The sequence below is a fragment of the Staurois parvus genome, unplaced genomic scaffold, assembly GCF_062004578.1.
Source record: "Staurois parvus isolate SC_StPar_1 unplaced genomic scaffold, SC_StPar_1.0 ptg000216l, whole genome shotgun sequence".
Classification (NCBI taxonomy): Eukaryota; Metazoa; Chordata; class Amphibia; order Anura; family Ranidae; genus Staurois; species Staurois parvus.
The window spans coordinates 1,194,164-1,221,685 of NW_028318012.1; the positions used below are offsets into that span (position 1 = coordinate 1,194,164).

Sequence of the window (27,522 nt, forward strand, 5' to 3'; positions counted from 1 at the left end):
GGTTGCCAACCTATGAGCTGAAGGGGGCCTCAAATGGTGCCCCTGACATCACCAAAGGGATGCACATAATGTTTTGTACATGTAATGCTTGAGAGAACTGTCAGAAACTTCAGACCTAATAGAGGATATGAGGGTGAGAGTGTGGACATGCTACATTTTTGGCAGGGAATATGCTGCAGAAGACAATACAAAACTGGGAACGTTTTATATGAGGCTAGTATAGAACAATGCTAGTGTCCTTATCAACGTTCCCACTACAGACTGCTGAGGTCTGAATATCATATACCAAAGGACCACATGCGGCCCTTGGGCCGCAGGTTGGGCACCAGGGCTGTAGTACATACGATATAGTTTGATTGTTAAAATTTGATGTCTATTTTATGGCTAAGTGGTCATACTTCTATGCTATTGCATGTACTGTATGTCACCAAAACTAATACCCCCTCTTGAAAAAGCACATCACTCTTAGATTGTAAGCTCCAAGGAACAGGGTCCTCCTAACCCTCTTCTATTGAACTGTATTGTTACCCTTTATATTGTAAAGTGCTGAGCAAATATATATTTAAAATATGTTAACATATGAGTTTGTGTTCCATGTAACAAATAGAACAATAGGTGCAAGCATGAGGTATGAATGTTCAAGCCTTGCTTTCAGGCCTTGTTTACATGGAAGGGTAAAAAACACATACAGTATACATGTGGCATCTAGTTCGCATCTGTATGCAGCACAATTGAAATGAATTGGGCCATTCAAACATATGCAATGGAGGCCATTCTGTAACAGTGCGTTTAGCAGCGCACATAAAAAACTGAGTAGAGATATGTCCATGGCTTTACAGATCCTGAGTTTTTACTGCATGTACAGTGCATCCAGAAAGTATTCACAGTTCTTAACTTTTGCCACATTTTTTTATGTTACAGCCTTATTCCAAAATGGATTCAATTAATTTTTTTCCTCAACATTCTACAAACAATACCCCATAATGATAACATGAAAGAATTTAATTTTGAAATCTGTGCAATTTATTAAAAATAAACAAAAAAAACACATGTACATAAGTATTCACAGCCTTTGCCATGACACTCAAAATCGAGCTTTGGTGCATCCTTTTCCCACTGATCATCCTTGAGATGTTTCCACAACTTGATTGGAGTCCACCTGTGGGAAATTCAGTTGATTGGACATGATTAGGAAAGGCATAAACCTGTCTATATAAGGTCCCACAGCTAACAGTACATAGGTTATGCAAGGGTGAAAGATTCTTTAAAAAAAAAGTTTCATAAGGGACCATGCAGCTTATCAAAAAATTGGCTTTAACGAAAATGTAATAAATGCATAACACAAGTAACACACAGGGTGAGCAACCACCACCATCACTTAACTAAAAATTAAAAAGACAACATTGTCTAGTCACCCAAGCAGCTTCTCACTCAACTACAAACACATATACATGGGAATCAATGGATTTAAGGTGAAATCTGAGATATAAGAGCTCACAGAGGATATTACGGCAATGAACATAGCATCAGAGAATGTAGTGAACACTGGAATAATGCCTACAGGCTGTGAGCAAAAGTTAACAAAAGTCATATGAAGCCCATCAGGATTACAGGCATATGAGCAAAATTCACATGCAGTGCCCAGATAGATAGTTCATTCATATCATGGCAGATTATATGGTTTGGTAATAGGCATGGGTCCCCACAAAGGACTCTGATAAAGTAAAGCTACTTGAAGCCGTATATAGGAGTACCGTTAACTCCATGACTCCACACATCTAATGTGAGACAAAATCACCAGCAATAATCACGTCATCATTAGCATCTCATCCTCCCTTATGTCATTCAAATGGCCATCCGCTCCGGCAGGCCATCAGGTTGTGTCATGACAGCTCTGCCAGGTGGCGTGGAAATGCGTTCCTGTATCATGCACAGCTCTGGCAGTATGGATGATCCACTGTAGATGAGGGACTAAGGGTGCTGTATGCCCATGAACATGATGGAGGTCAGGTGGATGCAGCCGCTGTGCAGCCTATATATATGCAGGATTATTTATATTTATTACCTTTCCCTGCATGGGCTATAAAGGCTCTTATTTATTATTTATTTCAGGTACTTATATAGCGCCGTCAATTTACGCAGCGCTTTACATATATATTGTACATTCACATCAGTCCTTAAGCCTCAAGGGGAGTACAATCTAAGGTCCCTAACTCACATTCATATACAAGGGCCAATTTAGACAGGATCCAATTAACCTACCAGCATGTCTTTGGAGTGTGGGAGGAAACCGGAGTACCCGGAGGAAACCCATGCAGGCACAGGGAAAACATGCAAACTCCAGGCAGGAGGTGCCGTGCCTGGGATTCGAACCAATGACGCTAGTACTGCCAGGCAGAAGTGCTAACCATTTAGCCACTGTGCTGCCCACTCTTGGTGTACCCTTTTTAATGGTTTGACACACCACAGTTTGACCCACAGTTGACAGTGCATGTCAGAGCACAAACCAGGCCATGAAGTCCAAGGAATTGTCCATAGACCTCCGAGACACGATTGTATCAAGACACAGATCTGCGGAAGGGTACGGAAAATTTTCTGCAGCATTGAAGGTCCCAATGAGCACAGTGGCCTCCATCATCTGTAAATGGAAGAAGTTTGGAACCACCAGGAATCTTCCTAGAGCAGGCCAAAATGAGTAATCGAGGGAGAAGGGCCTTAGCCAGGGAGGTAGCTAAGCACCCAATGATCACTCTGAAAGAGTTTTCCTGTGGAGAGAGGAGAACCTTCAAGAAGAACAACCATCTCTGCAGCACTCCACCAATAAGGCCTGTATGGTAGAGTGGCCAGACAGAAGCCACTCCTCAGTAAAAGGCAAATGGCAGCCCGCCTGGAGTTTGCCAAAATGCACCTGAGGAACTCTCAGACCATGAGAAACAAAACTCTCTGGTCTGATGAAACAAAGGCACTGCTCACCACTTGGCCAATACCATCCCTACAGTGAAGCATGGTGGTGGCAGCATCATGCTGTGGGGATGTTTTTCAGGAACTGGGAGACTAGTCAGGATTGAAGGAAAGATAAATGCAGCCATGTACAGAGACATCCTTGATGAAAACCTGTTCCAGAGCGCTCTGCACCTGAGACTGGGGTGACGGTTCATCTTTCAACAGGACGACTCTAAGCACACAGCCCACATAACAAAGGAGTGGCTACGGCCAACTGTGTGAATGTCTTGGAGTGGCCGAGCCAAAGCCCAGACTTGAACCCGATTGAACATCTCTGGAGAGATCTGAAAATGGCTGTGCACCGACACTCCCCATCCAACCTGATGGAGCTTGAGAGGCATTGCAAAGAAGAATGGGAGAAATTGCCCAAAAATAGGTGTGCCAAGCTTGCAGCGTCATACTCAAAATTATTTGAGGCTGTAATTGGTGCTAAAGGTGCTTCAAAAAAATATTGAGCAAAGGCTGTGACTTCTTATGTATGTGTTTTTTTTCGTTTTTTACTTTTAAGGCTACGTTCATACTAGGTTTGTCAGCAGGCGTCAGACAGGCGTTTGGGAAGCGTTTTTAACGCTTCTCAAACGCCTCTGAAAATTCTGCACATGGCAGCACACAGTGCGGTTCACACGGAAGTGCTAGCGTCGCGGCAAAACTGATGCCTCTGGTCAAGTCAGGAGGAGTTGAAGCCTCCCATTCAAGTCTATGGTGCAGCTCTGCAAACGCCTGGCCGGCGTTTGCGGTGCAGTTGCAAAGGGTTTGCGGAGCATTAATATCAAACCTATCAACCGCCTCAAAACCACGCATAGGGCGTTTTGGGAGCGTTTGCGGAGCATTAAAACCGTTTCACAAACGCCTGTTTAACGCTATAGGGGCGTTTGACAACAGTTAGAAATAAAGTCAAGTGTGAATGAGCCCTAATAAATAATTTTTACTATTTCTTTGATAAAATGATTATTTATCCTCAACAGATTATGCTCTCTGATCTAACACACCTCTATATACAGTGACTGCAAACCAAGATAGGTGCTGGAAAGGCTTCTAAAAACAAAACTGTACAGCTGGCAGAAAAGAACAATGCACAGCTAAACAGAACACGATGATATCAACATCAAATGTCGATTCCCCATGAGGAATGTGAACATTGTTTTAGGACAAATGTTTCCACCTGTGTTTTGCTTGCAGCACCATCCATGACAACCACAGTGAGTACAACAGGATGGAACCAGGTGATCCACTTCTATGTCACTTTTTATCTGAGCTGGGTTCATCGCACACAGGGGTCACCATGCACTGCATTTAGGAGGAGGAAGGAGGACAATGGCACAGATCCTGCTCTCCCCCCTTCCCAACCACCTGAGAGCTGCTGATATTTCTCTCCCTTGGGGAAAAAGACCCCATGTGCAAACCGAGCGACCACCTCTATATCTCCCAGCATTATTATGAATACTAGAATAAGCTGCAGCTGAGATGGGTCACATATGGAACATTTTGCATCAGGATGCTAAGCTGTAATACAAAAAAAAAAAGGAAAACAAAAATCAACTTATTTAATGTGGGATGGAATACTTACAGCTTAAAGTATGAGGAGCAGGGGCGGACTGACCATTTGGAAACTTGGGCACTGCCTGAGGGCCCCTGGTACCTTTTTCATAGGCTTTTTTGAGTTTGGGCAAGGACACAGAGGCCCCATAATCCCCTATTGCCCGGGGGCCCCATGAGTTGTCAGTCCGCCCCTGACGAGGGGCGTTCAAGTCAACTGAGACTTTTAATTTCACAGGTATAAAAATGGATGCTAGCGTAGCACTACAACATGCAGTAGTAAGTGGCAAGTTTTTCTATTACTGATAGACGGCACACATGTCACGGGCCAGTCCAGAGGGCAGACAACAGTGTTAGTGCATGCATGGAACAGAGTGTGGTTATGAAGTTTCATGTGAAAGAAGGCTTAAACCCTGCGGATATCTATAGAAGAATTCAAGCATAGTACAGTGATGAGATACTCAGCTGCAGTAAGACATTTGAATGGTGTAAACGTTTCAAAGATGGCTGTACTTCCATCAACAGTGGACCATGCCTGCACAATATGTTTCTGGACAGTTACTTGTAGGCAGGTGCAGTCTGCTTTCTCCACTGTAGGTGGCGCTCGACCGGAGTGGTACTGCAGCTGGAGAGGAAGTCAAGAAAAATGTGTTTTTTCTGGTTTCCTCGGTCCCCTGGTGTAGCATTCTGATTGGCTATGCAGCATCAAGGTGACCCTAGTGGCCATCTTGGGTCAAGCAGAGCCTTTTAAAGTTCCTGCCCCAGGTTTTGGTGTGCATTTGTGAAGTGGCTTGTGTAGGGAGAGATACCCTGTCTGTCAGGGACAGCACTAGCGGTACAAGAGGTTTCAGAGAAGTAGGAAAAGTATAGGGCCTACATCTACACTTCCCCAAGCTCCCACTTGTGTTTGACTGGCCCACTCAGAACTCCACATCCCTTGTCAGGCGCTGTCTTCGGCTCCACTGCATTGCCTGTGAATTCCTCTAATGTGTGTTCCCCTTGTTGGGTTGTTGTGACTGTTCTACACTATATTAGTTTGTGTGTCTCGGGCACTTGTGTCATTACAGGTTTGTAGCAGCATTGCTGGAATTAGGAAGCAATCTTCCAGATCTTGTTGGTTGTCTGTGTCTCTCCTTCCCATGCAGCAGGCTCTGTTGTGGGACCACAAGGCCCAGCAGCCCTAGGCAAGTCGGCAAGCTCCTCAGGCAGGCACTCTCCAGCGAGGACAGTCAGGAAGAGAAGGTAGCAGAAGGCAGAGAGGGAGAGAGCCCTCCAGTGGTTGCTGGAGGATCGTGTTACATCTCAACTGTCAGTCTTCCTTTTTTCCCACATGGCTGGAACTCCTCTGGGAACAGCTCCCTCCTGATTTTATATGAGCAGGAAGGGGGGGGGGTCAGAGCCCAGCAACAGCCTGCCCAAAACAGAAGCTCAGGAAATGTTAACCTTTCCCATCCCTGCAGGGCAACAAATAACTAGCACTTTACAGGCTAATATAAAAGTGCTTTGCAGGCTGAAAAAAACATGTCAAACACGTAAAATTTTAGTGTCTGGGTTTAACATTAGTGTTCCCAAAATCATATTAATGCTTAATAATAAAATGCACAATATCTATCTCCCAGATCTTGTGGGATCTTTTTTTTTACATTTTCATCAGCAGTATAGGTGCACCAAAGAAGAACTGTGAAAGAAGAGCAACTTAAGTTCAAAACTAGGAGGGTTAGGCTACGTTCACACTAGCGTTGTGTGCAGGCGGCAGAGAGGCGTTTGGGAAGTGTTTTTACCACTTCCCAAACGCCTCTGCCAATTCTGCACATTACAGCACATGGTGCTGTTCTAACGGGAGCATTTGCGTTGTGTCGCGTTGTGGCAAAACGGACGCCTCTGGTCCAGTCAGGAGGTGTTGAAACCTCCTATTCTAGTGTATGGTGCAGTTCCGCAAACGCTCGGCTGGCGTTTGCGGTGCAGTTGCGATGCGTTTGCGGAGCATTAACAGCATTTAAACTGCATTATAGGCATTTGTGGGGCATTTTTAACGCTAGGCAAACGCCTAGCAACTACCGCTAAACCGCGCATGTGGCGTTTGCGGAGCATTTATCAAGCGTTAAAAATGCTCCGCAAATGCCGGACCAACGCTTGCCATATGCTATAGGGGCGTTTGGCAAGCGTTGGTAAAACAGCCAAGTGTGAACGAGCCCTTAGAGCTATATTAAATGTGTTGATTGACCTCTGATCTACTACTACATAACCCCTTGTACTGGAGTGGGCTCAGCCAAGTGAAGAGATACTCACCACTTTCTCCCTTGGCTCTCCACTGATAATGTATTATAAGAACAAAGTCATAAACATGTCATGCAAAAGTATAGTTATATTTGTAGAATACAGGTTATTCACACACTTAACAAGAATGTATTCCTGCACCACGCTTGACCCAATCATCTGTTGTTTACATATAAGAAAAGGTTTACTGTCAGGATAGTCAAACAACCAGAAAACCATTAAAGGTAGAGAAGAGCAGTTAATTAGAGGCTAAGGTCTAATACAGGTCATTGAATAGCAAAAATGTAAAAAATGTAAAAAAAAAAAAAACAAAACACACACACACACATATATATATAAAAAATGTATATATTACACCTTAAGAAATGTTTATAAAGGTTATAATATGGAAGCACACTTACAGAGGTTACACAGCTCAAAAAAATTAAAGAAACACTTTTTAATCAGAGTATAGCATCAAATCAATTAAACTCCTGGGAGATTGATCTGGTCAGTTAAGTAGCAGAGGGGATTGTTAATCAGTTTCAACTGCTTTGATGTTAACAATAGGTGCACTAGATAGGCAACAATGAGATCACCCCCCAAACATAAATGGTTTCATCCTTTCTGACTGTTTTTCACTAGTTTTGCATTTGGCTAGGGTCAGTGTCACTACTGGTAGCATGAGGAGATATCTGGACCCTACAGAGGTTGCACAGGCAGTCCAACTCCTCCAGGATGGCACATCAATACATACCATTGGCAGAAGGTTTGTTGTGTCTCCCAGGACAGTCTCAAGAGCATGGAGGAGATTCCAGGAGACAGGAAGGTACTCTAGGAGAGCTGGACAGGGCCGTAGAAGGTCCTTAACCCATCAGCAGGACCAGTATCTGCTCCTTTGCGCAAGGGGGGACAGGATGAGCACTGCTAGAGTCCTACAAAATTACCTCCAGCAGGCCACTGATCTGAATGTCTCTGACCAAACAATCAGAAATAGATAGAAACAGACTTTATGAGGGTGGCTTAAGGGCCCAACATCCTCTAGTGGGCTCTGTGCTCACTGCCCGGCACCATAGAACACAACTGGCATTTGACATTGAACACCAGAATTGGCAGGTCCACTACTGGCACCCTGTGCTTTTCTCAGAAGAGAGCAGGTTCATCCTGAGCACATGTGACCGACGTGAAAGGGTCTGGAAAAGCCTTGGAGAATGTTATGCTGCCTGTAACATCATTCAGCATGACCGTTTTGGTGGTGGGTCAGTGATGGTCTGGGGAGGCATATCCATGGAGGGACGTACAGACCTCTACAGGCTAGACAATGGTACCCTGACTGCCATTAGGTATTTGGATGAAATCCCAATTGTCAGATCCTATGCTGGTGCAGTGGTTCCTGGGTTCCTCCTGGTGCATGACAATGCCCGGCCTCATGTGGCGAGAGTATGCAGGTAGTTCCTGGAGGATGAAGGAATTGATACCATTGAATGGCCCCCACGCTCGCCTGACCTAAATCCAATAGAACACCTCTGGGATATCATGTTTCAGTCCATCCGACGCCACCAGGTTGCACCTCAGACTGTCCAGGAGCTCAATGATGCCCTGGTCCAGATCTGAGAGGAAATCCCCCAGGACACCATCCGTCGTCTCATTAGGAGCATGCCCCAATGTTGTCAGGCATGCATATAATCATGTGGGGGCCATACAAACTACTGAGGACCATTTTGAGTTGCTGTAATGAAATTTCAGCAAAATGGACTAGCTTGCTGCATAATTTTTTCACTTTGATTTTTGTGGTGTCTTTGAATTCAGTGCTCTGTAGGCTGATAATTTTCATTTCCATCAAACGATGGGGCATCCATATATTCCTAACACATTAACCAGTCCACATCAGTATAGGTATCCAGCATGAGATTTTTCCCATTGAGATATGGTGTGTTTTCAAAGTGTTCCTTTTTTGAGCAGTGTGTGTGTATATATATATAAAATGGCTTAGTTAGTGGCTGCGTGAGGTTTTTTTTTCAGGCTTTCTTCCTCCTTTATTTTGACCTTCTTATCCTAGGGTGACAACACTTACTCAACACCATTTATGAAAGTGCAGCTTTTGTATCCTAGAACTGGACTACAGACCATCTTCCCCTTTAAAGTTCCCCATAAAATAAAGGAACTGCGCTCTGTAGTCCATGGAGATAGCCAGGAACAAATGCAACTAATAACACAGGAAGTTATTGGCTCCCTTGCAAGTACTCTTGAAGGCAATGAAAATTCACACCAGGCTGCAAAAAAATTAGTACTACAAAACAGCAAATGTAGAATGGTTTGGGAAGTTCCCGACAGCCCTGCCTGGCAGGATGATGGGGCCAAAAGATAGCTGGAGCCACTTTCTATAAAAATTATTCCAGGAATACTAAGATAAAAGGATAGGACCTGGTGGAACTGGCAGTAAAATTAAGAGTGTTCCAACAACGACAGATATATGGATACTTTTGGCTATTGCATTGGATTTATGCCATAGAAACCCTTCAGCTATTGTCAGGATTACATTTTTTGCATTATCAAGCAGATATAACAAAATGCTTTCAATGGTTTACTTAACAGATCAAAGGGAGCAAATCAGAGAAATGGACTGTTAGGATTTAGGGCTCGTTCCATGCGAGCTTCCCACAGTGTTACAAAATGCACTGGGTGTGTGATCGGCTGCGGGGTTCAATATAATCCTAATGGCACCATAAACACAGATCACAAATGCAGCGCGTTTGCCTGCACCGGATCACATGGTATTGCAGTACTACCTAACATGCGATCCAGTGCAGTGCGTTTTTGAAAAGTAGCGCATGCACTACTTTTGGTGCAATCCAGTGAGATTTCAACCTTTAAATGAGCTGCAATGCAGTCACATAGGAATCGAATAGGAAAGCGGACTGTCTTCCTATGCATTTGAAGTGTGAAATGGCCCTTAAACATATTGTAAAAGGAAGATTCCACCTTTTTAGGAAAACATTTATGAAAGGGCCAGGGAGTAAACTGATAAGCTTTGTGAATAGTGTTAATTACCAGTCCTATACCCATGTGCCCATACAGGCTTAGGATGTATCCTCTGTGCTCAATGTACAAAGGTCAAATCTTCCTTGTCACATGGGAACTGTAGACACATCTGTCACTTGTAGGTAAGTGTATACAGCTGCCAATGTGGCAACCATCAAAATGTGAAGGTTTCCCATGGAGCATAGTATACTTCATTGGTACAGATATTACTTTGATTGAATTTCAGTTCAGACCTTCATTACCTATCTTATACCCACCAATCACATAGATTTATTTAGCTAATGTAAAACAAATAAGTACTCTTAGGAGCTGAAAGGACCGGTCTTGTGCGGGAAGGATCGGTGGGTCAGGTGAGTATATCTTCAGTATCCTCTCCCCTAGAACAAAATGAGCCGTTAACCTGTGCAGTGCTGGCACAGCCCCACTGAATGGGCAAAAAAAAAAGAGAGAATCTGCTTCATTTGCATTGTCTACATTGGCATGGCCCTGTCCAACACCAACCGTCCATCCTCCCTTGTGGAGTGATAGGCAAGTTTGATCACTTTTGCCATTCCTCTTGTTTACTGCTAGAGCATGGGTGTTGTAGCTGGGCCCCTCCTGCACATCCACCATAGACACCTGCCTTGACTGCCTTGTTCTGGGGTTCTGTGGTGTCAAAACCTTACATGACATTCAGAAGATAGTGAGAACATTTTTTACAAAAATACATACTTTGTAAAACTTTCCACAAAAAGCATCCTGTAGTAGAACACCATTAATGCCCAGCAATCTTGCCATCTGTCCCTCAGTGTAACTATCCCTTTACAAGGTGTGTTGGATGTCTTGGCTGATGCTGTGGTTCCAACTCTATGTCACTACGGGACATATTAATGATGAAGGTATCAGCAGATAAAAACACAATGCATGGTGGGGTACAAAGGCATCTGACTTTCCCAAAAGTGTTCAATGCTAAGCATTCTGCTGGAGCTCCTGAACAAAGCAAAGATTGGAAGAACCAATGGAGGGATAGGCGAGTATTAAGGATCTATTACAGGTTGCTTTTGCGGAAATAATTTTTCATAGAGAAAGTCACTTTAACTCAGCGGCTTGTACCCAAACTGGAACAGTCGAAAGATGTTCTATGTCTGTAAATTGTTGTGTCTATCTTTAGACCACCATATTGTGACTTTGGTGACAGATATAGACAGCAGACTTCCACTATCTTCCTGTACTGAGATAACTTTGTTCAATATTACTGTAGTTAGGGAATGTTAGTTTCCATAGAGATTTGCAGACAGTATGCAGACACTTTAGATTTTCCAAAAGGACTAAAAAGCAATTGCAAACAAGTATAACCACTCGCCGAACAACTAATGCTAAGGTCAGAAATTTCATGCAATGTAAGCCATTTCAACCAGATTCCAGAAAGCTTCTCGTATGTGTGCTGGGTAGATCTGATTCCTGTTGTGCAACGTCCTCTCTCCCCAACTTATGTATTGCCAATCACATTTAAAATTCCAATGAAGGTTTCCAGCTATGAGAAGCTTCATTTCATAGTACTGACACACTGATACATCTGAATTTCAGTATGAATGTGACAGCGAAGAGAGTGCAGTGCACCCCTTGTGCATTACAAATAGGTAAACTGAAAAAATGGAGCAGGATTGCACTACAGCAATTTCTGGAGAAAATAATAATAAAGAACTATAGGCCTGCAGGTAGGATGTGTTCGCTGCTTGCATCTCATAACTTAAAGGGGGAGATTTACTAAAACTGAAGAGTGCAAAGTCTTGTGCAGCTCTGCATAGAAACCAATCAGCTTCCAGTTTTTATTGTCAAAGCTTAATTGAACAAGCTGAAGATAGAAGTTGATTGGCTACCATTCACAGCTACACCAGATTCTGAGTGCTCCGGTTTTAGTAAGTCTCTCCCAAAGTGTATGCAAAACTTAAAGTGTTACTAAACCCCGGACCCTTCTTTTCACTATATCTGGTCTCCCAGGACCCTGCATTCACTATATCTGGACTCCCAGGACCCTGCATTCACTGTATCTGGTCTCCCCGGACCCTGCATTCACTGTATCTGGTCTCCCCGGACCCTGCATTCACTGTATCTGGTCTCCCCGGACCCTGCATTCACTGTATCTGGTCTCCCCGGACCCTGCATTCACTATATCTGGTCTCCCGTGACCCTGCATTCACTATATCTGGTCTCCCTGGACCCTGCATTCACTATATCTGGTCTCCCGTGACCCTGCATTCACTATATCTGGTCTCCCAGGACCCTGCATTCACTATAACTGGTCTCCCCGGACCCTGCATTCACTATATCTGGTCTCCCCGGACCCTGCATTCACTATATCTGGTCTCCCAGGACCCTGCATTCACTATAACTGGTCTCCCAGGACCCTGCATTCACTATAACTGGTCTCCCCGGACCCTGCATTCACTATATCTGGTCTCCCCGGACCCTGCATTCACTATAACTGGTCTCCCCGGACCCTGCATTCACTATATCTGGTCTCCCCGGACCCTGCATTCACTGTATCTGGTCTCCCCGGACCCTGCATTCACTGTATCTGGTCTCCCCGGACCCTGCATTCACTGTATCTGGTCTCCCCGGACCCTGCATTCACTATATCTGGTCTCCCGTGACCCTGCATTCACTATATCTGGTCTCCCTGGACCCTGCATTCACTATATCTGGTCTCCCGTGACCCTGCATTCACTATATCTGGTCTCCCAGGACCCTGCATTCACTATAACTGGTCTCCCCGGACCCTGCATTCACTATAACTGGTCTCCCCGGACCCTGCATTCACTATATCTGGTCTCCCCGGACCCTGCATTCACTATAACTGGTCTCCCCGGACCCTGCATTCACTATATCTGGTCTCCCCAGACTCTGCATACACTATATCTGGTCTCCCCAGACCCTGCATTCACTATATCTGGTCTCCCCAGACCCTGCATTCACTATATCTGGTCTCCCAGGACCCTGCATTCACTATATCTGGTCTCCCACCGTACACAGAACATAGATATGCAATTATTGTAGTAAATATAAAGTGCTAAATACCTTTTCTCATAAACAGTTAGAAAAGTCTTGTGACTATCCGTGTCCAGTTGAGCACTGTTTAAAGCTTGTATGAGGAGTTTTCATTTTGCTCTAGGAGGATGCAGAACCCCTGACCTATGTCTGGACAGTGCTGATTGGCCCTGTGCAGATCACGTGTACTCTCCCAAGAAAAAAAAACCCTCTCTAGCAGTCCACACCAAACTGAGCATGTGCAGAGCGACTCAACACGATATATCTTATTAGGAAATAAGAGGGAGACACTGGAAGAAGTCAGGATCAAACAGCCAGAGGATTAACCCCTTAGGTTCCACAGTGAGTATAACAAGCATGCTTTACTGCATATACAGACTGATTTTACTGTTGTGGGTTTAGTAACACTTTGAAATTAATATTAAAGTTGTGCATTTTTCTTCTTGTGCATGCTGCTTCTTCTACCACTGTGTCTTTTCCCAGAAAATACCTGGTGATCATGCCATATCCCATCTTCCCGTGGCATTCTGACATTCCAAAAACGGGAGCAGATCCATGATCAGTTTGCATCCCTGAGGTTGTTGATAGGTGCTACAGGAAGCACCAAGTGCCTGAAACCTTGTAGTCAGCATTTTAAGTCACCCCTTTCCCTTGCTCCAGCCTTGTAAAGCCTGGTACACAGTGAAAGTTTTGGAGTTGGTGCAGCAATCTCCCCCTCTGTGCTATTGTATTGGACAGTGTGTACCCAGCTTTACACAGATGGCGAATATACTTCCCATTTGATCCTCATGTCATTTTGCTACCCATCCTCAAGCAATAAAGAATACAAACGAGCATATAAAATCATTTCCATTAGCCCCAGAGGAGCCTACAGTCTAATGTCTATACTAGGACTAACTAATGACTGACCCAGATCTAGGTGATAGAAAATCTACCCACCTACATAGCGAATGTTCCATATGACTTTCAGTGGGAGTTTCAAATTGAAATCCAAAGAACTGCCCCCCCCATGTGACCTGATTAGATCAGGCTATATCACACCACTTATTTATTTATTACAGGTACTTATATAGTGCCGTCAATTTACGCAGCGCTTTACATATATATTGTACATTCACATCAGTCCCTAACCCTCAAGGGGCATACAATCTAAGGTCCCTAACTCACATTCATACATACACATACTAGGGACAATTTAGACAGGATCCAATTAACCTCCCAGCATGTCTTTGGAGTGTGTATGCAGAGTACAATGATATGTAACTTACCTACCCATGTATTTTAATATTGCTCCATCCAGTACATTAGTACCTGGCATAGGAAGCCTGATTCAAGACTGTTTGACACAGAGCTATCAGTAAAGAAAACACTTAGATTCCTGAAAATAAACTTCGATTCTTTTCCCTGTTTTTTTTTTTTTTTACAGTAGAGGAAACCCAGTATTGGGTAAGTTTCACAAAAACGCCCTCAAAATTTTTGCAGCTCTTCTTGGGACACCATCTGTACACAGCTTGCAGTCAAAAACAGTCACCCTCCCCCCACTGATAAAAAATTTCAGGGCCCAACCACATGCACACGTTAAGATGCATTTTGTAAATGTTGATGCACATTGGGTTACAACTACCCATTCATTTTCTATGGCTCAACCAGCATTCATGTGACAATTAATGGACCCAATTCATTTTTTTCCAATGCAACACAACACAGCAGATACCTTTTCACATGTACTGTATGAGGGCTGACAATTTAATTCCTGGAATGGACTGTAAAAAAAAAAAAAGAAGTTTGCTTACATATACACTAGCATCTGCTGTCACCTTCATAGTAGTCCCCTAGGGAAGCGGCGTGCTTTTCTAGATGACTGTGCCACATCTGTAAGCATTCTTGGAATCTGTCTTCCTGAACGCTTTACAGTATCTTTGTCCCGGGGCACTGGATGTTCAGAATGTAATTAAATCTGTGTCCTTTGAATGAATTTTTTGATTTTAGAAACCGCCAAAAGTCACAGAGTACTAAGTTAGAGGAATAAGGTGGTTGGTTAAGTTTTGTAATGGATTTCTGGGCTAGGAACTCGCAAACACTTAATGCATCATGTGCAGGAGCATTGTCGTGGTGGAGAATCCATTTGTCAGGCCAGAGTTCCGGTCTTTTCCTCCAGATTCCCATAACCTTTTTATTTTCCAAAGTTGAATCCATCTTTAGCATTTTTGTGTCATGGTGGACATCTTCCCCGCCCCCTCTTTAAACCACCTATGCTATTCAAAAACACTTCATTTCTTCTTGGAATTTTCACCATAAGCCTGTTGTCAAAGAGCTAAACTCACTCTCACTTTTGCCAATTTTCACACAAAATTTGATGTTATTCTGTTGCTCCAGATTCCTGTCACTCATTTTCCACCAACAGTGCAACACTATCAAGGTCCTACCTTTCCTCAGGGCTTGTGCTGCTCCATGTGCTGGCATCCATCTTAGGTCTGCAAAGCATTGTGGGATCCTTTATGCTTTCAGCCCTCTGCGGCTCCTCCCCCAGGAGGTGGCGGCTTATCACATTTAGGTCTGCTGTTTGCAGCTGTCCATTGCATTCGTGTCCTGTCTGATGCACAACAGCAAGCTCCTGTTCAGTTAACTCTTTGCTCTCCTGGATACCGACTCGGCTTTGGCTAAGACTCCTCCTGGCTTCTGACCCCGGCTCTGGCGACCATTCTTCCTGGCTTCTGACCCCGGCTTTGGCTACGATTCCTGCTGGTTCTCAACTTGATTATCCTGGAAGACGACCTCGGCAGGAGAACTTCTGTCCTACCAAGTCATCCGCTGTTGCTGTCGGACTTGCATAGACTCTTGCCTTGTTTCTGTGTAAATAAACCTACCTTTAATTGCACCTCCTTGTGTGTTTGGCTCCTCGCTCCCTGACAAACACACACACCTTATTTTTTCTACTACTTTGTAAAGACCTTTGTAAAGACTGAGTCAACTGGTCTGCAACCCAAGTGCATGTGAGAACATGTCAGAGCACATTGAGTGCGAATGGCTGTGTGACTCACCACCATAGTGCTATGCCACAGTCATTCTGGGATTTAAACTGTCACACCTCATATACATTGGGGTGATTTAACCGCTTGCCCTCTGCATCTAGCAGATGTACTGCTACAGGGCGGCACGGCTGCGCAAAATCATGTATATATGTGATTACATTTCTGGGTAGGGAACGCATGCGCACTGCCCTGCCCACGCCGCTATTGGCTGCTGGGGATGCCAATCACCAGGTCTCGACTGGAGATTCCCAGCCAGGACTCGGTGATCGTCGGCAAAGCTGACAGGGGAGAGACCTTTGTGTAAACAACACAGGTCTCTCTCCCGTCAGTATGGACATACTGCTTTGTATCTCTCTACACAGCAGACAGATACTATCTCCCAAGTAAAACACAGCACACAATGAAAAACAGCACACTGTTAACCCTTTGACCGCCCCAGATGTTAACCTCTTCCTGCCCAGTGTCATTAGTACAGTGTCAGTGCTTTTTATTAGCACTGACACTATTTATAAATAAATAAATATCCAAGTGGTGGGCAGCACAGTGGCTAAATGGTTAGTGTCACTGAGGATGTCAGTTCCCAGTGTCAGAATGCCACCGCAGTCCCGCAATAAGTCGCTGATTGCTGCCATTACTAGTATACAAAAATAAAAATTCCAGTATACAGTGGGGCAAAAAAATATTTAGTCAGCCACCAATTGTGCAAGTTCTCCCACTTAAAAAGATGAGAGAGGCCTGTAATTGGCATCATAGGTAGACCTCAACTATGAGAGACAAAATGAGGAAAACAATCCAGACAATCACATTGGCTGATTTGGAAAGAATTTATTTGCAAATTATGGTGGAAAATAAGTATTTGGTCAATATCAAAAGTTCATCTCAATACTTTGTTATATATCCTTTGTTGGCAATGACAGAGGTCAAACGTTTCCTGTAAGTCTTCACAAGGTTGGCACACACTGTTGCTGGTATGTTGGCCCATTCCTCCATGCAGATCTCCTCTAGAGCAGTGATGTTTTGGGGCTGTCGCTGGGCAACACGGACTTTCAACTCCCTCCAAAGGTTTTCTATGGGGTTGAGATCTGGAGACTGGCTAGGCCACTCCAGGACCTTGAAATGCTTCTTACGAAGCCACTCCTTCGTTGCCCGGGCGGTATGTTTGGGATCATTGTCATGTTGGAAGACCCAGCCACGTTTCATCTTCAATGCCCTTGCTGATGGAAGGAGGTTTGCACTCAAAATCTCACGATACATGGCCCCATTCATTCTGTCCTGTACATGGATCAGTCGTCTTGGTCCCTTTGCAGAGAAACAGCCCCAAAGCATGATGTTGCCACCCCCATGCTTCACAGTAGGTATGGTGTTCTTTGGATGCAACTCAGCATTCTCTCTCCTCCAAACATGACGAGTTGTGTTTCTACCGAACAGTTCTATTTTGGTTTCATCTGACCATATGACATTCTCCCAATCCTCTTCTGGATCATCCAAATGCTCTCTAGCAAACTTCAGACGGGCCCGGACATGTACTGGCTTAAGCAGGGGGACACGTCTGGCACTGCAGGATCTGAGTCCCTGGCGGCGTAGTGTGTTACTGATGGTAGCCTTTGTTACGTTGGTCCCAGCTCTCTGCAGGTCATTCACTAGGTCCCCCCCGTGTGGTCCTGGGATATTTGCTCTCCGTTATTGTGATCATTTTGACCCCACGGGGTGAGATCTTGCGTGGAGCCCCAGATCGAAGGAGATTATCAGTGGTCTTGTATGTCTTCCATTTTCTAATTATTGCTCCCACAGTTGATTTGTTCACACCAAGCTGCTTGCCTATTGCAGATTCCGTCTTCCCAGCCTGGTGCAGGTCTACAATTTTGTTTCTGTTGTCCTTCGACAGCTCTTTGGTCTTCACCATAGTGGAGTTTGGAGTGTGACTGTTTGAGGTTGTGGACAGGTGTCTTTTATACTGATAACAAGTTCAAACAGGTGCCATTGATACAGGTAATGAGTGCAGGACAGAGGAGCCTCTTAAAGAAGAAGGTACAGGTCTGTGAGAGCCAGAAATCTTGCTTGTTTGTAGGTGACCAAATACTTATTTTCCACCATAATTTGCAAATAAATTCTTTCCAAATCAGCCAATGTGATTGTCTGGATTTTTTTTCTCATTTTGTCTCTCATAGTTGAGGTCTACCTATGATGCCAATTACAGGCCTCTCTCATCTTTTTAAGTGGGAGAACTTGCACAATTGGTGGTGACTAAATACTTTTTTGCCCCACTGTATAAACAGCAATTTATAGATGCTATAAAACCAAGTAAACCAATTAATATACACTTATTGGGATTCATTTTTTAGCAAAGACATGTAGAATACATTTTGGCTTAAATTTATGAAGGAATTTTATTTAAAAAAAAATTTTTGTTTTTTTTCCAAAATTGTCAGTGATCAAATACCATTTAAATTTAATTTGGGTGCAGCGTTGCATGTCTGCGAAATTGTCAGTTAAAGTAACACAGTGCTGTATCGCAAAAAATGGCCTGGTCAGGAAAGGGGCTAAATTCTCTGGAGGGTTGTTAAAGTAGTTAAAGGATCAGGTGTGTTGTTTGCTGTATGGGCGCATGTTGGGGTTCATGGATCTTGGAGAGAAAAGAGATACGAAGTTCCTTCCTACATCCCTTACCACAACAAGAGACTGATTAATTGGTTATCATGCAGGTAGACCCTCCCTCTTAGCAATCAGTTTAAGAAAGGACATGGTTAGAATTACATATATCTCCTGAACAGAAGGAAGTAAAGATCAGTAATGAACTTAGGTTTGGCTGAACCTGAAAGGCAACTGTACCTCCTGGGTCAATGAGTTGTGGGTGGTGGATTCCCCATCCTACAGCTGCAGATACACAAAGAGGCAGGGATTCTCCTGACATCATTGACCTAATATGGTGACATGGGTTTGGCTCAAACCCAGAGCTGAACCCAGTCCTAGTAAGGATCTGCAAAACCATTTGCTAAAAGCCTTACGATATCTATAGTTTGCATTGAAGGTTATTCCTTTCTCAATGAAACTGGAATTCCACTTTAAGCCTTATGGTATTTTCAGCCATTACATTTGGTTTTAAAAGTTTTATCCAGATACATTACTACAATCCTTGTACACCATATTGCAGCATATTTAAATAGAACAGAATGAGGACATAAGCTGGAAAGTAAGATAATGAAAACAGCCTGTCTTGTGATAAATAATTCTTTATTTCGGCAGTATTTTAAATTAATGGAGCGTTATACTGAAAGTTGACATGTTTAAAAAATAACTTGTTTTACAGATCTTCATAGATTCAGTGATCCTTCAGTTCTACCTCTGGAGACAAATCAGTATTGGAACGGACACTCGTTATAATAAAAACATTTTATATTAAACTCATGTTATTTATGAAATCAGCTCACATGTAATACTATACAGCTGCTCCAAAGGTTAAGTAATACTTCAATTACTTAAAAGAGAACTCTGGGCAAAAACTAAAAACTTAGACATGAACAAATGAAATAGGTATTTGTCCTAATTTTTTTTTAGATGCCAAGCATTTCTGGGGGGACTTATCTGAGGATTAAAGTAAGCTATGCATTAGAAAAGTGTGAGTTCTGGTTCTGACCCTTAGCCTGTTACCCTGACGCTTAGCCTGTTACCCTGACCCTCAGCCTGTTACCGTAAAGCTTACCCTGTTACCCTGACCCTTAGCCTGTTACCCTGACCCTCAGCCTGTTACCCTAAAGCTTACCCTGTTACCCTGACCCTTAGCCTGTTACCCAGACCCTTAGCCTGTTACCCTGACCCTTAGCCTGTTACCCTGACCCTTAGCCTGTTACCCTGATGCTTAGCCTGTTACCCTAACCCTTAGCCTGTTACCCTGATGCTTAGCCTGTTACCCTAACCCTTAGCCTGTTACCCTGAGCCTTAGCCTGTTACCCTGATGCTTAGCCTGTTACCCTAACTCTTAGCCTGTTACCCTGACCCTTAGCCTGTTACCCTGACCCTTACCCTGTTACCCTGACCCTTACCCTGTTACCCTGACCCTTAGCCTGTTACCCTGACCCTTAGCCTGTTACCCTGACCCTTAGCCTGTTACCCTGACCCTTACCCTGTTACCCTGACCCTTACCCTGTTACCCTGACCCTTAGCCTGTTACCCTGACCCTTAGCCTGTTACCCTGACGCTTACCCTGTTACCCTGACCCTTAGCCTGTTACCCTGACCCTTAGCCTGTTACCCTGACACTTACCCTGACCCTTAGCCTGTTACCCTGATGCTTACCCTGTTACCCTGACCCTTAGCCTGTTACCCTGATGCTTAGCCTGTTACCCTAACCCTTAGCCTGTTACCCTGACGCTTAGCCTGTTACCCTAACCCTTAGCCTGTCACCCTGATGCTTCCCTTGTCTATGTCTGATGTGTATGCATACCCTACCTAACTTATCTTCACTGTCTGTTTTGGAAACATGGCAAAAAATTTCTAAAAAGTGAGAGAAACCCCTTAAGCTGGCCGGCCTGTTATACTGTGCAGATGGATGAATCCCCCCCGCTGCAGCTGTCAAAACACCGGAACGGTGGATGCATCTGACCCTGATGAAGCCACTTGAGATAGTGTTGTAACGCGTAGGACGAAGCCAAGTGACGTCACTTCCGGTCTGAAGCTGAAAGCCATAGATTCCAATGCTGGTAATAAGTCTGTGATTCACAAAATATATTGCGAGTATGCTTTTGCTGCGTTATTTTGCTGTTATAATAATAAAGATCACTACACTATTGGAGGTCTGTTCTTTCCTTTCTGAGCTAACTACAGCCTGGGCAGAATGATGCTGCTGATTTAAAGGGGACCTGCTGCTGCCATTCAAGAGAACCTGTCACATCACCACCTTGGGAGCTGATGGATGAATGGGTGCATTAGTGGACGACTTGTAAAGGCACTCTGTGACCTGTATAATAATTTATACAAAGGTAAACAGAGGGGCGCCAGACTAAGTGCCGAATTAAAAGACTTTTTTATTACAAAACATAAAATTGGCAATTCACTAATTGTAGAAGTGAAAACACATCTGGAATGGACTCCCATATGATCCCAATAGTCCCCAGCAGCCGCAAAGTAACCGGGCAGAGACAGCAAACCCTCCAGAAGCATCTGACTGCTGCGGGAACCAGCGTGGAATGCAAGATGGTGTGAGACCGGAAGTGATATGCGGGAGAACGTGATTCTGTAGATGTGGGCATTAATGCTTCCGTTTCTTCCTCAGATCTGATTGGCTCTCAGGGGTGACGATCTTATGCAGGCTCCAGGCAAGGCGGAACCAAAAAGGACAATCCCCCAATTGTTTAATATATTTATATACCTTCATATTTTTCCTCTCCATACGTTTATAGGCACTAGTAATTTGTCAGGGAGTGTTTTTCTGATTATGTACATTATCCGAGCAGTTAGTTTCCCTTTAATAGGCAAGTTCAATTGGGGGTTGTCCTCATTCGTTCTGCCTTGCCTGGAGCCTGCATAAGATGATTACCCCTGAGAGCCAATCAGGTCTGAGGAAGTGGAAGCTTCGAAACGCGTTACCGTCTACGGAATCATGTTCTCCCGCTGATGTCACTACTGGTCTCACACCATCTTGCATTTCACGCTGGTTCCCACAGCAGTTGACCACTTCCTGATGGTTTGCTGTCACTGCCCGGTTACTCCGTGGCTGTTGGGGACAATCAGAACCATATGGGAGTCCATTCAGGATATATAGACATGCTGTTTTCACTTCTACAATCAGTGAGTTGCCAATTTTACGTTTTGTAATAAACAAAGTCTTTTAATGCTGCACTTAGTCTGGCGCCCCTCTGTTTACCTTTATATACCCACAGAGCTACAGCTTCACTCCTAAGGTTGCTGCCTCTGATGCTGCAGACATTGCTTATATGACCATCTGTATCACAATTGCAGGACTTTTTTTTATGGACTTTTTACAGACTTTAGCAAATACACTTCTTCAGCGCCTACTGTGTTATATTATATTAATTTATATACAGTAGGTCCAGGAGTCAGGTGAGCTTCCATTCATATTGGTAGTGGAGCACAAATGTAACTTTTGTTTTTTTCATGTGGACTATTAAATATGTGACCACAATGGACTTTTTTTTTGTATCAACTATAGAGTATATGTGTGGGACTGTTTTGGTTGATATTTGCAAAAGATTTGTTTTTTTTTGTGGTTTTACGCTAAATTGTATTAGCCTTTGTCATATTAATAAGTTGTGGATTGATTATATATAATTTATGCCAATTATATTTATGCAGGGTTAATGAAGTCACAATGACGAGTAGCGCAGCACAATTTATTTTTTGCATCTGATTGGATATAGCAACATTTCAACCAACAATTTTCCATCAGCCAACAGGGCCACTCATTAAGCAAATTTTGGAAGGTTCATCATGAATCAGTAAAAGTTGAAAATTGTATGGCTAGCTTTAGACAGTTATCTGGACAGATGTCCCCATTGCTCAGAAGGTGGACCCTTGTTTTGTACTACTCTAATGCAATAACAGAAGGGACCTCTCCCCCTTCTGCCCTTTTATAAAAAATGTGGAGTATTTGAATTAGCAACTTAACAGCTTAAAGAATAAACAAGGAGTGAGAGAAAATTTCTACAAAGAGGCAATCTCCTCTTAGCCAGTTGTCATCAAAACTGGTATCTCCTTTGGAAGGCTTCTCCTTGTTTTTTAACTGTAATATTTTTGATATCCTACCACCTTCTGTCTATGTTCACTAAAACATGATGATGATTTATCCCAGCAATAAAAACTTGACAGGGGTTTTAATCCCTCAACACTCTATCTAATATGAAAAAATAAAAGCTTGGGCTTTAGATGTGCTTTAAGCTTCCAGGTTGCATACTAACAGTCTTCAACTTACACAGAAGTGTGCACAATGGAGAGGTCTGCATTATCACTGCATGATGTAGCCCAAGGCAAGGGCCTATTTTCCCATTTTTAGAGTGGAAGTCTCATTTAAAGAGCACCTGAACTGTGAAAACTGTGCTAAAAAAAAGGCAAGTAGAGGGCAAAGGACTGCTCACCAGTATTGTCTGTGGTTTCCCTGCAACTGACCTTTTCTCTACCTTCCTATGTCTTGTTCTGCACTGTCCCTGTGTGGAGGTGGCCATCTTGACAGAGACAGGGCTTTATTTCCTCATGTCAAAGCTGCCTTCTTATGACAGATGACCTGATAACTGGTGGGGTAATAATAAAGAAGCAGTGGAAGAAGAACACATTCAGAATGGCTGAAGTGGAAGCAGGGATTCTTGCACTGCAGTTCTTCAAGTACAGCTTCCTCTCCAGCAAGAACAGTCAAAAGCACAGTAGTGACATCACCAATCCTCACATTGAATCTCCTAAAACTTGCAGTCAGTCTTGTACTTCAGATATACAGCCCTGAGGCCAAAGACACAGGAGTGCCAAAGCACAGGAGGTGCACTACTACTTTCAGGAAAAATTCAAGGCAAAAGTTACATTTGTCAGAGTGCTTCTTAGGCACAATTAACATTTCTGGATATTGTCTTATAAGACAGAAAATCTTCATTTTTTAATTTCAGGTCCACTTTAAAGGGGTAGTAAGGGGTATTGTTTTTAAAATCAATATTATAAACATGTTACATGTACCTGCTCTGTGCAATAAAACTGCTCAGAGAAGCCCAGGACCTCCTCTACTAGGGTCCCCCCCAGGTGCTCTTGGCTCCTTCTCTTCTCTGTGTGCCACAATAGAAAGCCAATTCCTATTGTGGCACACCTGTAGGCTTGCTCCTGAGCCGGGCTTTGTATATTCATTGACATAAACAGAGCAGCTCAGCCCTGCCCCTGCTTCCTCCTTAAATGGTTTAACTGACAGCAGCAGGTGCCAATGGCTCCCACTGCTGCTTCTGCGTCCTGTGAGAAGAGAAAGAGAGACAAGCACCACTGCAGACAGGAGTTGGGGGGTGGTACAACTAGTATGTCATTTTTTTATAAATGCAGGGAGTGCAGTAAGATAAAAAATGTCTAGCCTTTAGAACCACTGTAAGTCAAACAGCCCACTAACATAACCCCTTTAAGGAACACATGATGGCGGCTACGGCTACATAACTGACAAAAAAAAATAAATAAAAGGCAGCCAATTACTAAGCTTTTTACAAATGACTTGCAAATATATTTGTGGCATGTTTGACCAAAGCAGACTGAAAAGTACACACATTTCCCAATGCATCATACTTATAAACAGATGGTATTTGGCCTCCCTCCTATTCTCGACATTTGGAATTTCTAAACTATGTGAATTAAACAATAATATTTTATAAACATACAGGGAAGGATTTTGCTCACTGCTTTGTTAACACAGAAATTATACAATACTGACATTTATTTAAATTTTATCAAATAAACAAATGTGTTGCATTAAAATAAAACAAACTGTAAAATCAACAGAGAGAAGTCCGCGTTATTACTGATGTTGCTGTCGTATTTCGAGGAAGCAAGCTCCAACACTTGATGTGCTGCACAATTGTTGTGGAGACGGACTGGTTTAAAGGAGAATACACTCCTATTTATTGCTACCATTTATTTCTGCAAATGGCCACGTGTAGGCACCAGGATCACAGGGTTCAATGCTATTCATTGTTGCTTCAAGCTCAACTCCAGTTTTGAAAAATATCTACAATTTAGTTGGCTCATTGGCTGTAAACAAATGCAGCAATACTCACCTGCTCCCTGTCTTCTGCAGATACAATATTCATTGGAGTAGATGCCACCTCACTTCCTGGTTGAATAACATCCAGCTTCCCTCAATCCCAAAGTCAGTGCACAGGCAGTCATGGCTCCACCTCCTGAAGTCTTCTAGGCTACAGAAGGTGTAGTCATCGGTCCGTCTGCCAACACAGGGGGTGCATGAAAGTTACTTCTGTGTGATGGCACCACTAAGTAGAAGACTGGGTGGAGGCCAGAGGTTTCAGGATTTATAGGTACATAGAGGTGACTTTTGTAAAAGAAAAACAGCATTATGTGCAGGAAGCAAGAGGGGTCTTTTATGAAAATAGAACGGTGACCACTCATAAGAAGAACTAACAGAACCTAACTGTAAAGACATCCCCCCTTTCGTTTTTTCCTAGTTCCCTTGCAAAGTCCCACAAAAACATGTTGGTCCTGCCAGTGAAGTTCACCTAGTACAGCTTCCTGTGATATGGTGACAACTCTGCTGTACTGTTCCTGAATTCCAAGCAATGTTGACACTCTCATGTAGGCTGTGCCTTTTTGCACTACAGTCTGATGAGATATTGCAGGACTCTCAGCATTATCACTGTCTGCAGCTTGTCCATCAACACAAGGCTCCACCTAGTCTACTGCTTTCTGGATTGACAGCATGGCCTCTGTTACCTTCCCACTGTGATCTGCAGTGACTGACTGGCTTGGTTTCTGCATAGTAGCGGGATTGGGGGCATACTTAAATTGTCACACAGGAGCATGTAGAAGTACTTTAAATGTTGAAATTGGGCTTTAACAGGCATTGAGAAAAACAGGGTGCTGCCACTGCTGTCCTTCCTCTAAAAATGCTAGTTGCCTTGCTTCTGTCCTTTGAGTCACTTGAACAGGTCTCAGATTAGAAAGTCTGTTTGAAATCTTGCATACCTTGGATCAACATGACAGCCAGGCAACTAACAATTTCAGTTGAAGAATGCAGCAATGGTAGCTTCCATATTCACAAGTAGCTGGACCAAGAGAGAGGCTTGGAGGGTCAAAGGGATTGGGCCAAGAACCAACTTCCTAAAAGAAAGGAAAACTGGGGTACAGACACTTGTACCTACTTGCTTTGGTATGTAAGTGCTTTTAAGATGAATATGGCCACAGATATGATTTAAAGGTACACTCCGGTCAATTGTAAAAGTGTAGCAAAGATAATTACAACAAACTTGCCCTTTATTTCTTCCATTGTTGGAATACAATACAGTTGCAGAAGTTGTGAGTCATTCAACAGTAAGTGGATTCAAACTTGCTTGGAATAAACAGTCAGACAAAAAAAAGTTTAAAAAATGTGGCAAACTTGGTGGCCCACTTGTTTTTTTTTTTTTTCAGCAGTCACTCTTCTATGTTTCTACAGTATATGTATAAAATCTTCTGGTTACGCAGTTGCCTGCAGTTTTTGGATCAACGTACCCACACAAGTCTGTGATTGTGCAGGCTAGGTATTCTCAGCTCCTCCAGCCTGAGTCTTCCTGAAGTCTTCTAAATGCCCAATCCTGATTATTATTCCTCATGATCCTGCCCCACCCCACCCCACTGCAATTTACAGCAGTAAGCACTACAGGGGCCCTGCTGGCAAGAGGCTTTCTGATAGTACTTGAAAAACCCAAATTAAAGTTCACCTAAAACAATTTTTTTATTTCGGTCGTGTAGGGAATGGTTGAAACTCATGTGTGGCATTTTTTGCTGTCCATGTCCCATTAGGAAGATTTCCTTTACTTCTTGTGCAAGAGACAAAACAGGAAGTGAAAGAAAATGTATCCAAAGTGAGCACATGTCCAATCGCAATATTCCTGACACACATGTTCCTGAAGATTGCCATTCAGTGTTGATGGGTGACCACAGGCTGGGAACTGTAGAAACTCAATGCGAAGAAATATCACCACCACGCAAAGGTTTCCTCAAATGAGTCTAAAGCTTTATTTCGTGGTCAAATGATACATACAAAGGCAATGTTTCAGATCTACACAGGGCCCCTTCGTCAGGCAAGAATGACCAATTGGTGTGCTGGTGACATTTGTTCGCAAAGTAAGCACAAATCCCATCTTAGACAGTTGTCACTAAGACAGGTATACCCTTGAGAAGAGATGACCTCTATTGCTCAACAGGCCAAATGAAGAGAGTAGATCTTCCCAGTGGGGACAGTAATAAACACCTTGCATGGGGAGCTCTCTTTTATACTCTATCCAAATCTAAAAAAGTTTTGGCTTTAGATGTTCTTCAAGGTAAACTGAATGGGTCTTGTGATCTTAATAATGTGTTTACAAGGAGGCATTAGCAGTTGGCTTAATGCTTTTTGTGCACAGAGCTGCTTTTTAAGTTACCTGAGCAAAATATTTATGGCAGTAAATACTTTGACATCTGTCTGCCATTTGTCTTTGCCATCAGAACACATTGCACGTAGGTACACAAGTTATCCAAAACAACAAGTATAGCTATTTAGCGTTGTACACAATCCATTTTCTGGAAATGTGAGGTCTCCAGTGGCTCCATAAAATCATTTACAAAAAAGCATTGAGTTTGTTATTCTTCACTGGCCCCAAAGTAACATTTTGTTTCAGCTGCTGCGGCTCGGCGAGGAGTGATGTCCCATTATAATTGATAGATGCGGCAACAGCTACATGACACGCCGTTTTTACGTTTGATTAATGGCCGCTGCAGATTTAAATATTATTTCTGAGGTTTACCAAGATTTTGACTTAAAATTAAACATTGAAGCACATACTTGAATCAGCTAATTATTTGTGAAGTCCCATTTCTTTGTGTTTACTGAATGCAAGCGGCTTCCAAAACCGGCTCTGTCACACACAGCGCGGAGCCTGAATACACCCATCTTGGGAGACTGAAGA

General features: G+C 43.3%; 1 protein-coding gene across 2 annotated transcripts in view; it reads right to left on the reverse strand.

Annotated features, from left to right (window-relative positions):
• Window positions 1-1,000: 1,000 nt before the first annotated feature.
• The window catches only part of QTMAN (queuosine-tRNA mannosyltransferase), a 400,061-nt gene continuing 373,539 nt past the window's right edge, over window positions 1,001-27,522 (reverse strand). For both annotated transcript variants that reach the window (XM_089679026.1, XM_089679024.1), the window contains exon 10: window positions 1,001-1,159. In XM_089679026.1, coding sequence (XP_089535152.1) covers window positions 1,121-1,159 — 39 coding nt within the window. In that variant the 3' untranslated portion in view covers window positions 1,001-1,120. The remainder of the gene's footprint in view (window positions 1,160-27,522) is intronic.